Source organism: Meles meles, chromosome 11 (assembly GCF_922984935.1).
Source record: "Meles meles chromosome 11, mMelMel3.1 paternal haplotype, whole genome shotgun sequence".
NCBI lineage: Eukaryota > Metazoa > Chordata > Mammalia > Carnivora > Mustelidae > Meles > Meles meles.
In genome coordinates this window covers 87,288,494-87,300,649 of record NC_060076.1, presented here as the reverse complement: position 1 = coordinate 87,300,649, position 12,156 = coordinate 87,288,494, and the positions used below count along the sequence as shown (strand labels likewise).

Genomic DNA, 12,156 nt, shown 5'->3' with positions numbered 1-12,156 from the left:
ATTTGTTTGTGTTTAATTGTCCCCAGAACATTATTTTCATTTCTTATTGGTTAAAAAAAGGTGAAGAAAGGGAATGATGTTAGCAAGAATGGTGCAATGAGGACTTCATAAAATCCTGTCCCCATAAAAGTCACAAAAACAGTCAACAGTTGTGAAAATCGACTTTTTAAGAACTTGAAATTACTCAACGACTTGCAACATTGGGAGTGTTTATTTATAATATAAATCAATGGAATAGAATTGAGAGTTCAGAAATAAATCCTTATATCTATGCTCAATTTATTTTTCAACAAGATGCCAGAACAATTTAATGGGCAAACATAAACTCAAAATAGATCAAAGTCCTAAATGTAATAGCTAAAACTATAAAACTCTTAGAGGAAAACATAACTGTAAACCCTTATGACTTTAAATTAGACAGTAGTTTCTTAGCTATGACATCAAAAGCATACACAACCAAAGCAAAAATGGGAAATTGGACTTTATCAAAATTAAAAACTTTTGTTCTTTGAAAGATACCATCAAGAAAGTGAAAAGACAACCCACAGAATGGGGAAAAAATACTTGCAAATCATGTATCTGATAAGATCTAGAATATATAATCTCATAATTCAACAATAGGAAAAGAAGTAACCCAATTTTTTAAATGAGCAAAGGACTTGAATAGACATTTCTTCAAAGATGATATGCTGGGGTGTGTGGGTGGCTCAGTTGATTTAGCATCTGATTCTTGATTTCAGCTCAGGTCATGATCTCAGGGTTGCGAGACGCAGCCCTGAATCTGGCTCTGTGCTGGGCGTGCAACCTGCTTAACATTCTCTCTCTCCCTCTCCTCCGCCCCCACTGCTCTAAAAACCAACCAACCAACCAACAAACAATGTGCAAATGGCCAATAAGCACACAAAAGAATGCACTACATCATTCGTTATTAGAGAAATGCAAATCAAAAACACTGTTAGGTACCACTTCACATCTACCAGGATGGCAATAATAACTAAAGATGGACAGTGACAAGCGTTGATGAACACATAGAGAAACTAGAACTCTCATATATCCCTCGTGGACATGTAAATGCTGTTGCCATTTTAGAAAACAGCTTGGCAGCTCCTCACAGTTAAACATAGAATTATCATTGACCTAGTAGTTCCACTCCTCCATGTATACCTAGGAGAACTGAAATTTATGTTACATAAAAACTTGTACACAAATATTCATAGTTGAGTTATTCATAATAGCCAACAGGTAGAAAATACCCACATGCCTATCAACTGATGGGTTGTTAAAGAGTAGTATATCCATAAAATGGAATATTATTCAGCCTCAAAAAAGAACAAAATTTTAATACACGCTACAATGTGGTGAACTTTAAAAACATGATGCTAAGTGAAAGAAGCCAGTCACAAAAGCCCACGTTACAGAATTCCATTCATTTGAAATTTCCAGAAAACGCAAATAGACAGAAAATAAAGCCATGGTTCCCAGAGGCTAGCAGGAGGGAAAAAATGGGTTTGGGATTTCTTTTTGGGGTAATGAAAAGATTCTGGAAATAGGTAGCAGTGATGTTGCAGGACTTTGTGAGTATACTAAAAAGCATTGAATTGCATTAAAAGGGTGAGTTTTATTGTGTGTAAATTCTGTTCAAGATTTACTTCCAGATGTCAGTCCAGAGACAATGAATGAAATACATTGCTTCTCGGCCCTTTAGCTAAGATTGAGCATAGAATAAATGAAATATTTCCCATGCAAAGAAGACCTCATTGGCTCAGTAGCAAAATGATTCTTTTTAATACAGTCAGAGGAAACAACTCACCAAAAACATTATCGGTTTGTTCTAGAATAGCGATTTTATTAGTAGAGTCCAGGGAAGGGGACCATCCTGGATACCAATATCTTTTTTTATTCGTTCTTTATGTTCTAAAACTTCTTCAAAATTTACCATGTTCCTTCTCGTCTGGTTTCCCTCTAACATGACCACAGCTAGTTCAGTTTAACTCTTTATGACACTGAGCCACAAACAAGGATAAAGCACATAGTTTCATCACAAGTACTAACTCAAATTGATGGTAAGGACCACATGGAACACTGTTTAGAAGGATTCTGGGCTATATCCAGGCAAGGTGGGGTGGGGGTGGGGGACTAGTAATTAGTTAAGAAAATCTGTCTTGAGCTTGGCGGTGTTAGTAGAGGTGGGTGGCTCTTGAGCTCATTCTTTGATCTGGGAAAATGCATTGTTCTGCTGAGTGGATCCAAAATCAGGTAGATGAATCTGGATGCATTGTAATGGCTAATGGGCACATTAGCACAGCAGGACTGAAAAGAAATTTGAGGTCTGCAGTTTACACTCAAAATCCCAATATTTTGAAACAGCCAACATTTACAACTGAGATACCAAGATCTCTCAGTAAGTAGCACCAACTTTCATACTGTATACCATCAAGATATTTTAAATAATAACTTTTGATAGTATGTGCTCTCAAAGGTTCTTACTATGAGAACATTAGCATAGGCTTATAATAAAATCAGATAGAGTGAAAGATTACATCAAGGAGAGTTTTTTTTTTTTAAGTTTTTATTGAAATTCCAGTTAGTGAACCTAGTATACTATTAGTTTCTGTTGTACAGTATAGTGATTCAACACTTCCATACATCACCTGGGGCTCATTACAGCAAGTGTCCTCTTTCATCCCCATCACCTATTTTTCCAGTCCCCACAGGCCCTTTCCCTCTCATAACCCTCAGTTTGTTATTCAAGTTAAGAGTCAGTTCCTTGGGGGTGCCTGGGTGGCTCAGTGGGTTAAAGCCTCTGCCTTCGGCTCAGGTCATGATCCCAAGGTCCTGGGATGGAGCCCCACATTGGGCTCTCTGCTCAGCAGGGAGCCTGCTTCCTCTTCTCTCTCTGCCTGCTGCTCTGCCTACTTGTGATCTCTGTCTGTCAAATAAATAAATAAAATCTTTAAAAAAAAAAAAAGAGTCAGGCGCCTGGGTGGCTCAGTGGGTTAAGCTGCTGCCTTCGGCTCAGGTCATGATCTCAGGGTCCTGGGATCGAGTCCCGCATCGGGCTCTCTGCTCAGCAGCGAGCCTGCTTCCCTCTCTCTCTCTCTGCCTGCCTCTCTGCCTACTTGTGCTCTCTCTCTGTCAAATAAATAAATAAAATCTTAAAAAAAAAAAAAGAGTCAGTTCGTTGGTTTGCCTCTTGCTCTTCCCCTCACCCTCATCCCTGGCTCGTTTGTTTTCTTTCTTAAGTTCCACATATGAGTGCTGTCATATGTATTTGTCTTTCTCTGATTTATTTCACTTAGCATAGTACTCTCTAGCTCTAAGAGAGATTTTTTTTATGGCAGTCACTGAAAAATCAAGATAATCACCAGTAGATGGGCTCTTGAGCCTTCTGTAGCCCACATTTACTTAACTTGGAGTTTTCCCTCCAAGTCGAACTGTCTCCTCCCTCCTCTATGTGCTCCAGTAGCCAGGTCTTTCTTTGATGGGTGTCTAAAGGGGGCTTCTGGGTGGGTCGGTCAGTTAAGCCCCTGACTCTTGATTTGGGTTCAGGTCATAATCTCAAGGTTGTGGGATCGAGCCTTGCATTGGGTTCCGTGTCCAGTGGGGAGTCTGCTTGAGATTCTCTCTCTCCCGCTTCCTCTGCCCCTCCCTCTGCTCTAAAATAAATAAATAATTCTTTAAAAAAAAAAAAGTTGCTAAATAATGAGTCCTATTTCTCTGGCAGATACTGTAAATCTTTGCTTCTCAAATGTGGTCCCCAGGCCAGCAGCATCAGCATCCCCTGGCACTTCTCAGAAATGCAATCTGTTAGAATTGCAGCAGCACCCCAGACCTACATGATGGTAACTCAAGAGTGGGCCCAGCAGGTGACTCTGGGCTCAAGTTTGAGAGCCCCTGCTTTGAGTCGTTTCCTTCCAGAACTGGGAAAGGCAAGAGGGAGTGGGAGAGTGGAGCCTGTAGGCAGCAGGCTTGGCATGGGATGGGAGACTCCAGCGGACACAGCGAGGAGTTTGTTCCTTTCTCTGCTTACCCCATGTGCCAAATCTCTACTTCCTCAGAAAAGGTTTGAGGTGCTCTCAGGAGCTCCCCTAGTTCCCATGCCCACCCCACTACCAGCCTGCTTAGAGTCCCTTCTGCGGGGACGGTAGCGGGGAGCTTGAAATGAGGATGGCACTTACACATTCCCTCATGTCACAGAGAAGCTGCCATTTCTGTTTAAAAAAAGAGTTGTTCTCAGGAGCCCCGGCCTAGTGCTTCTAAACCCAGCAGACCCCACAGCTAGTAAATGCATGTAAAACCCTTAGAATAGTACCTGCTTCACAGTGAGAGTTCTCTCTGTGCAGGGAATGATGGTGTTGGTGGTGATGACAGAAGGGGCCAGATTTACCCCCAGGGATGCCTGGGTTGACATCTAGAAGCAGTTGCTATTTGTACTGGGTGGGTGGTCGCTGTGTTTAAAGACTGCCCATCAGAGACAGATGTTGATCTCAAAACCCTTTGCTGGCCAGTGAGGCTCCCTGAAGACAGCATCCTAACTGCGAGGTTGGCCATCAGCCGAGCCTCCGCTGGCCCATCAGTACTCACCACAAAGCCCTGGGGCCTGCCTGGGGTTGGCGTCTGGGGCAGTGAGCAGGGGGAAAGAGAGGCTGAAGAAGATCAAGCAAAGCAAGGAGGAATTGCAGAGCCTTTCTAGTAAGAGTTTGGTGTTGGGGAGCCTAAAACGCAAGGGGTGGGGAGGTGGTTCCAGGATGGAAGGCAGCAGGTGAGATGCTGGCCATGAATGTGGGTACCTGTGAGCATGAATGAGAGTGCAGGTCCCACAGGCAGTGGGTCCCCAAGACACACAGGCAGTGCAGGTCCCTGCTAGAGGAAGCCACTGACCAGAGTCAAATTCAGAAGGCTCAGGCTACAGTTCTTGCTTCCAATCCATTTTGTTCTGTCCTCCATGTTTTTGCATATGCTTTTCCATTTAGTTTTCAGAACTATGAGATTTCGTTGTGGAAGAGTGTAGAGGAGGAGAGTATTACTCCTAATTTAAAAAATTAGCTGACAATGAACTTTGCCTAGTCCGCAAGATCTGAGGCAACCAAATAAACTCAGTCTACTCTAATGATGCAAATTAGATGCAGATCAAATCATTGAGTATGAGGGGAGCTGTGGAAGGGGAAGGTTGAGCCCAGCAAGGTATTCTGACTCCAGCAGAGGCATGCTGCTCTTCTGGGTTCTGAAGTTCTTGAAATCTCATGAGTATGAAGACCAGGAAGATGAATGCAACATGCTCAATAGGCCTGGTGTGAGATGATAATAGGCAACAGACACCTGGCTTCAGTGTCGGGGGATAATAGGGAGTAGTGGGGATTATGGCAAAAATGGAGCCCCCATGCCACCATCTGAAGAGGCAGGACTGTGTAGCTCCAGCCTGTTGTTGTCATGGGACTGTGGTCTCAGTGTTTTGGAACCTTCTAGTTTTTCACAAGAAGGCAGAGATCCCATGTTCAGGCAACATTCGGGAGGCCACTGAAATACATTGGCAGGCTGTACCTGCCCTTAGCTTCACTGGACCACAGTTGTGCATTTCCTTGAGTTGCAAACAGCAGACTAATGCTTTCCTGGTGCTCCTTTCTCTTTCCAGGCCACTACATTTATGTGGACACCTCCTTCGCCAAGCCAGGGGGAAAAGCAGTGCTGCTGAGCTCTGACCTACAGGCTGAGGAATGGAGCTGCCTCCGACTGGTCTACCAGATAACCACATCTTCAGGGTCTCCATCAGACACCAGCCGGCTGAACCTCTATGTGAGATTTGAAGATGAAAGCTTTGATCGCTTGCTTTGGTCAGCTAAGGAACCTTCAGACAGCTGGCTCATAGCCAGCTTGGATTTACAAAACAGTACCAAGAAATTCAAGGTAGGAGAATATAGGCGCCTGGCTTATCACACAGCACTGTGCTACTCTGAGATCTTGTGAAAATTTCTGCCACTGAAGTTACTTATCTCCTGCACTAGGATGCAGTGCTTTAGAAGAGACATGCCCCAGGAGAATATTAGTAATTAATAATTATTAAGTTAATATTTTGTTTATTCTTTAGAAGAGCTTCTTCCCAGATTTCTTTCTTGTGTATGTAAATGGGATTCTGTGAGAGTCTACATGGAGCCTAAACCAGCCTCTTCAATTGAAATTTATTTTTTAATGGGCTTTAGAGAGTGTTCTCATTTCTCATCATTTTGTTTCACCTTTCTGAGTTCTGTGTTGTATCTTCCTAACGGTCTGTTTGCTACAAGTTTTGAACAAGACATTCACTATAGTTAAAGGAAGAGTAGAGATACTTTGAAGAGGGAAAGATTCGTAAAGGACGTGTTCTGAGTCCTTTTCAAAGATGGAGGTTGTTCCATCAGAAGTGTTGGATGAGGAAGGTCGACCATGTGACATTAGGCAGGATGTTGTCTAGAGCAGGGAAGGAGGATGGGATCTGGACTGGCGTGGCCAGATGCGAAGTGTGACATGTTGAAACTGTGTCGTGGAGGAAAGAATAGGGCCTTCACAAACACTTTCTCCCTTCCTAATTCCCCTTTCAATTCCCTATCCCATCTCTCTCCCCAAAGAAGCATTGAAATGCGATCTTCTCCCATCAGGCAGGATGGGGGATGGGGGGAAGGAGCACTGAGAGGGCGAACTCTCTAGTTCACACTGTCCAGCCAGCAGCAGGCCCCATCCTAAATCTCCCAGCATAGTTGCCAAAGACTGGGCCGAAGTCACATAAAGAAGCAAAGACTTTCAGAAACGGGGCCAGAGATGAACCACAACAGTACTTGAAATCAGTCACATAAATTGTCATGCTTCCCTTGGTTCTTTATTTAAAATTTCCAGATTTTTTTCAGCAATATGGAAACTACAGGTTGATTTAGGAGCCGCTTCCATCTCATGTGGGGGTCTCCCACCGCTAGTCAGATTGTACTTCCTGCCTCCTCCACCTCCTCCTCCAAGGGTTTTCCCCACTGAGGCCGCTGTCCTGAGTCCCTGACAGCTCTCAGAATGCGTTTCCCCAAGGTCACCAGTCCTCCTCTCCATCCACAGCCAACTGGTGCCGTCACAGGTGCTAGAGGAGCGGGTGGTTGAGACAGCAGTTGAAGACGGTTGGCTCCAAGCTTTTACTGGACATCTTGCTCACCTTGTACACACACATACACACACACACACGTGCACGCACACACACATTCTTTTAGAGCCTGCCGTGAGATTGCTACCCCGTGAGATTGCCAGGAATCAGCTGAGACAAGCAATCTCGCCTTGCCTTGAGCTCCTGACTAGTCTCTGAGATACCGAGCCAAGAAAACATGGTGCTGGAGGCCTAACTCCCTTCTTCCTCGTGTGTCGTGCAGATTTTAGTCGAAGGGGTGCTGGGACAGGGCAGCACGGCCAGCATCGCCCTCTTTGAAATCAAGATGACCACAGGCTACTGTATTGGTAAGTGGGTTTCGTTCTTACTGCATCAGAATGTGAATTGTGAACCTTCCTAAATCTGTTGCCGGGAGGAACGGAGTGAATCCTACAGGCAGCGTGACAGGAAGTCAGTGCGCAGTGCACCGTAGTTTAGCCGCTTCTCGAGGCTCTCTTGAGGGGGGCGTGCTGTCTCGCGGGAGCGCGCCCGGACCGGCTGGATTAGCGCAGGGAAAGGAGATGCAGCAGCTAGAACCGGAGCTGCTGCCCGAACCTCCACATCGTCTAATAACCGCAATTTTCGGTTTGCTGTGAACTCCGCTGCCGCCAGAAAAGCAGGCTCCGCCTTCCCTTCTTTCCTCATTTTCTCCATTTCTCTCAAACACACCCTGGCCCCTCTGTGCCGCGTGGCCGCTCACCTTCTGCTTGCCTGTGGTTGGTGTTACTTCTCTCTGAGATGCGCACTGCCGGAGGAGGCCAGGCCAGGCCGTGGGGTGCAGGGAGGCGGAGGACAGGACGTGGGGCCGCCCTCAACACCAGAGCTGCGTTCGAGCTGCGGTTTCAGGAAGGAGTGGAGTTCAGTGATGGGCAGGTCCAGGGGAAGAGCGCGCAGAGCCGGCGGGGAGGAAGCGCAGAGCCCGCTCAGGCACTGGCCAGGAGCGGAGGAAGGTGCTCAAGTGCGCATCAGGACCCAGGCGAGGCTTCGGGAAGAGCCTGGATCCCGGCTGAAGAGTGTGGATGGTTCTGTGGTGGGCAGGTTCTCCAAGTCAGCGGAGGAGGGGCCTGCAGGCTGTGTCCTCACCTGGTGACGCTGGCGGCCCCATGGAAAGTGACTCGGAAACAAGGAATATGCTTAGGAGAGGCAGACCCCCAGCGTGGCCGTCACCTTACAGGCAGGACATAACGAAGGCCCAACACTGGGCCCGAATAGGGAAAAAGTGGGAGACGGCCAGATTTTTCAGCACTGACAGCCTGGGAGGTTGAACAGCTCTGGAGAGGAAGAAGGAGAGTCAAAGGCGATTCTGAATAAAAAAGAGCTTTTGCTAATTCCCTCTCGCTTCTGTTTTGACCTTCCAAGGATAATGCTAAGGCAAGTGAAGGGAAACAGGAGGGAAGAAACAGTGACCATGTTCTGAAGCCACAGTGCGGTTAGACCCAGGCGCCCCGGGTAGCTCCCTCAGGGCGGCAGGTGCGCCAAGGGCAGCCCACCCACCGGTCACACGGGGCGCCTGGGTCTAACACCACCTGCTGGCTCCTGAACTCCGCACGCCCGGAGGCCTCTTTCTCCATCTACAAAATGGGTATAAAATGCTTCCCTCCTAGGAACCCTGCGGGGACTGACGAGATCATAGGTATGAAGGTGACTGGCCCAGTGCTGAGCACTTTCAAAATGTAAATTTCCTCTCTTCCAATCACCCAATGGCTTCTGGTTTGTTTAAAAAACAGAAGGAGGGACGCCTGGGTGGCTCAGTTGTTAAGCGTCTGCCTTCGACTCAGGTCGTGATCCCCAAGTGGGATCGAGCCCCGCATAAGGCCCCTGCTGTGTGGGAAGCCTGCTTCTCTCTCTCCCACTCACCCTGCTTGTGTTCCCTCTCTCACTCTCTCTCTGTGTGTCAAATAAATAAATACATCTTTAAAAAAATAAAAAACAGGAGTGCCAGTACTTGCATTTTGTTGAGATGCCTTTTCCATTATCCCCTCACCTTCCTTTTTGTGCTTTCTTTGCTTGTTTCCTCATCTGTAAAATAGGTTAATAATAGTACCTACCTCATGGGACTGTTCTGAGAATTAGATAAGTTAATTTGGTTAAAGTGCTTAGAATAGTACCTGGCACATTCAAGACTATATGACTATTTTATTCTTGAGCAGCCTTTGGCATGGAACATGGGGCATTTCTTGGCAGACGCTGCAGTGGGAGAGTTACAGATCAAAATCCTAAAATTTTTCAGTGATTGCTAATGTAAATACACTTTGATAACTATATCAATCGGGGTCCTGGCAGGAAAGTGGAAAGAGAGGGTCCATTCAACCCGAGGGATTTGAAGAAGACTCATTAGGGGCTACAAAGGTGTGGGTGGGTGAAGGAAACCAGCAAAAGCATTGAGAGTAATCCAGGGCTAGTAAGAGTGATGATTCATCAGCCTTGCGGGGGGGTGGGGGGGCACCAGAGCCTGGAGCCAGTGGCTGTGTGGGGAGGGCTCCTTATTCAGACCGTGTCCTCAGGGCAAGGACATAGCCAACCCATGAGAACCTGGCAGGGAGAGAGCTGGAGGAATGGACAGCAACCTCGTTCTCCTCCTACTTTCCATCGGTCGACTCCAACAGGAAGACAGAAGGCAGGGGAGGCCAGTGACACAGTCCATGCAGGTCTACCACTGGAGTGAAAAAAAAAAAGGTGGGGTGGGGTCTGGAGGGTCATGGGAGATCGTCAGGACAATCAAATTTCATATTTGTGGTTGATGATTATGGGGGTCAATACAGGCACTGGTTTGTGAGCCTCTCATTCCCACTAGAGTAGTTGTTGACTGGGAAGAGAGTATCTGTGCACACATGCGGTCTACTAAAAGGAGGGGGGCGGTAGGTGAAGTCTCTTTATTTTCTCTCTCTTCTCCACTGAGGAGCTGCAGAAGGACTCAGAGCCCAGGACAGGTCCGCGCTGCCTATCCTGACTGCTTCTGGTTAATAAGAAAAACAGAGGCTGTTAGCACCTAGGAGACATGTCCTTTAGCCCTGGGGATCTCGTCTGCCGTCGGGAGAGAAGGGGCTGGAGACACGGGCTACCAGAAGGGTGGCAGATACAAGTTCTGGAGCTAAGAGGTTCGTCCCAAATAGGGCTTCGAAGCAGAGCTGTCTGAGGCACCGAGCCCTAACCACAGGCCCGGCTCTGTGTTTTGACGACCCGTGTGCTGGGACTGTTCCCCTTGTTTCACAAATGAAGGTACAGAGCCCGAGAGAGGTTGTGCTGCAATTCACGTGGCTAGTCAGTGGAAGGACCGTCATCCAAAGAAGCAAGGATGAATTAACAGTTTCCAGAATTATCCAGGGATCCTAGTCCAAAGCTTCCAGTGGTCAGAGGGAATGGGAAACGTATCTGAATACAGAAGCAAACTCGGCAGTGAGTAGGGGTATATTCCTGGGTGTGACTGTGTCTCCACAAAGTGGGTCTTCATTTCTCCTTTGCCAGAATGTGACTTTGAAGAAAATCATCTCTGTGGCTTTGTGAACCGCTGGAACCCCAACGTGAACTGGTTCGTCGGCGGAGGAAGCATTCGGAACTCCCCTTCCGTTCTCCCGCAGGACCACACGTTCAAGAGCGAACTGGGTGAGCTGGGGACAGGTGGAGTCCTTTCCCTGAGGGAAGTGTTCCCACCTCCCCCTCCTGCCCCATACAGCCCTGTCAACGGGGAAGGGAGAAGGGAGGGTGAGTGGGGACTGGGAAGCCTGGCGGAAGAGCAGGGAAGGACGGGCCGTAAGAGGGAGACTGGCTGCAGACAGGAGCTCTGTAAGTAAGGACAACGTCACCCAATTCAAGGCTTTTCTTCACCTGTGACCTGGTCTTGCTCTTTTCACGTTTCCATGTTATACTTTACTTTCTTATTGATTTGTTGTTCTATATTTCTTATTCCTAAAAGTAAGGCAGGAATAATCCTAGGTTGCTTTTCACTAAAAATAGACCTAGTGGTGGGAACCAGTCCTTAAGAACTTCCCAAGTGGCCCTGAGGTGAGCCTCAATTCCCAATGGTGAATCCTGAAAGCAACAGGGCCACCTAGTGGCCAAGGGGCTGGACTCTGCAGGGAAATGGGGAGAAGTTCTTGGTGAGGAGTCCGCTTTGAGGGGCCTGTGTACACAGATGGGAGATGGAGATGTGAGCAAAGGCTAACTTCCTAAGGCTTGTGACAGCCCTCCCCTGGACCCTCAGAGGCTTCCTGAAATCCGGAGTCTCCCCATAGTTGCAAGACGCTCCAGTCCTCAACCCCAAGGGCTTGTTGACTAATGAGAAGATTCTGGTGACTGACTTTCCATCAAGAGCAAGGAGGAATTTCGGTTCTGCTGCAAACAGTCCTTTTTTCTAGTTTGAGCTGATGCCTTGTGGATACTGAGGGCATCTTCTTAGTCCTAACACATTGTTGACAATGACAATGTGTCCCCACACCTGAAGACATGACAACTTTTTTTGGTTCTTTGCATTGTTCCTCTTTCATGGTATTTCAGTGAATATTTGTAACCTTGTCTCTGACTTTTCTTCAAGTGCCCATCCTGCAGCTTATCTTGGCTCTGGACAGTCTCCATCCTGAGACAGTTTCTAGTATATCCAGACTCTCAAACTCAATCTTCTAAAGGAACCAGGCAGATGTTATGGAATGAGTGACACATGGGATGGGTGAGGAGTGTGGCAAACTAGGGAGCACAGACCCTGTACAAAGCTCTAATTAAGTGCTGCTGTGTGAGAATTCAGGTCCGGAAGGACAGATCTTTTGATTTCATAAGATAATCAGGAAGACAGGGGTCTTATGTGAGATTTCCCTAATTTTTTTTTAAAGTTGGTAAATATTTTCTTTTTTTTTTAAAGATGTTATTTATTTATCTGAGAGAGAGAACATGCATGCACAAGCACGGGGAGGGGCAGAGGGAGAGAGAGAAGCAGATTTCCCGCTGAGCAGGGAGTCCCAACTTGGGCTGTATCCCAGGACCCTAGGATCATGACCTGAGCCAAAGGCAGT

At 46.9% G+C, this 12,156-nt stretch overlaps 1 protein-coding gene across 2 annotated transcripts in view; it reads left to right on the top strand.

Moving 5' to 3' along the window:
- MAMDC2 (MAM domain containing 2) overlaps nt 1-12,156 on the top strand; it is a 145,434-nt gene that overhangs the window by 59,263 nt on the left and 74,015 nt on the right. For both annotated transcript variants that reach the window (XM_046023487.1, XM_046023488.1), the window contains exons 3-5: nt 5,633-5,904; nt 7,377-7,461; nt 10,619-10,756. In XM_046023487.1, coding sequence (XP_045879443.1) covers nt 5,633-5,904; nt 7,377-7,461; nt 10,619-10,756 — 495 coding nt within the window. The remainder of the gene's footprint in view (nt 1-5,632; nt 5,905-7,376; nt 7,462-10,618; nt 10,757-12,156) is intronic.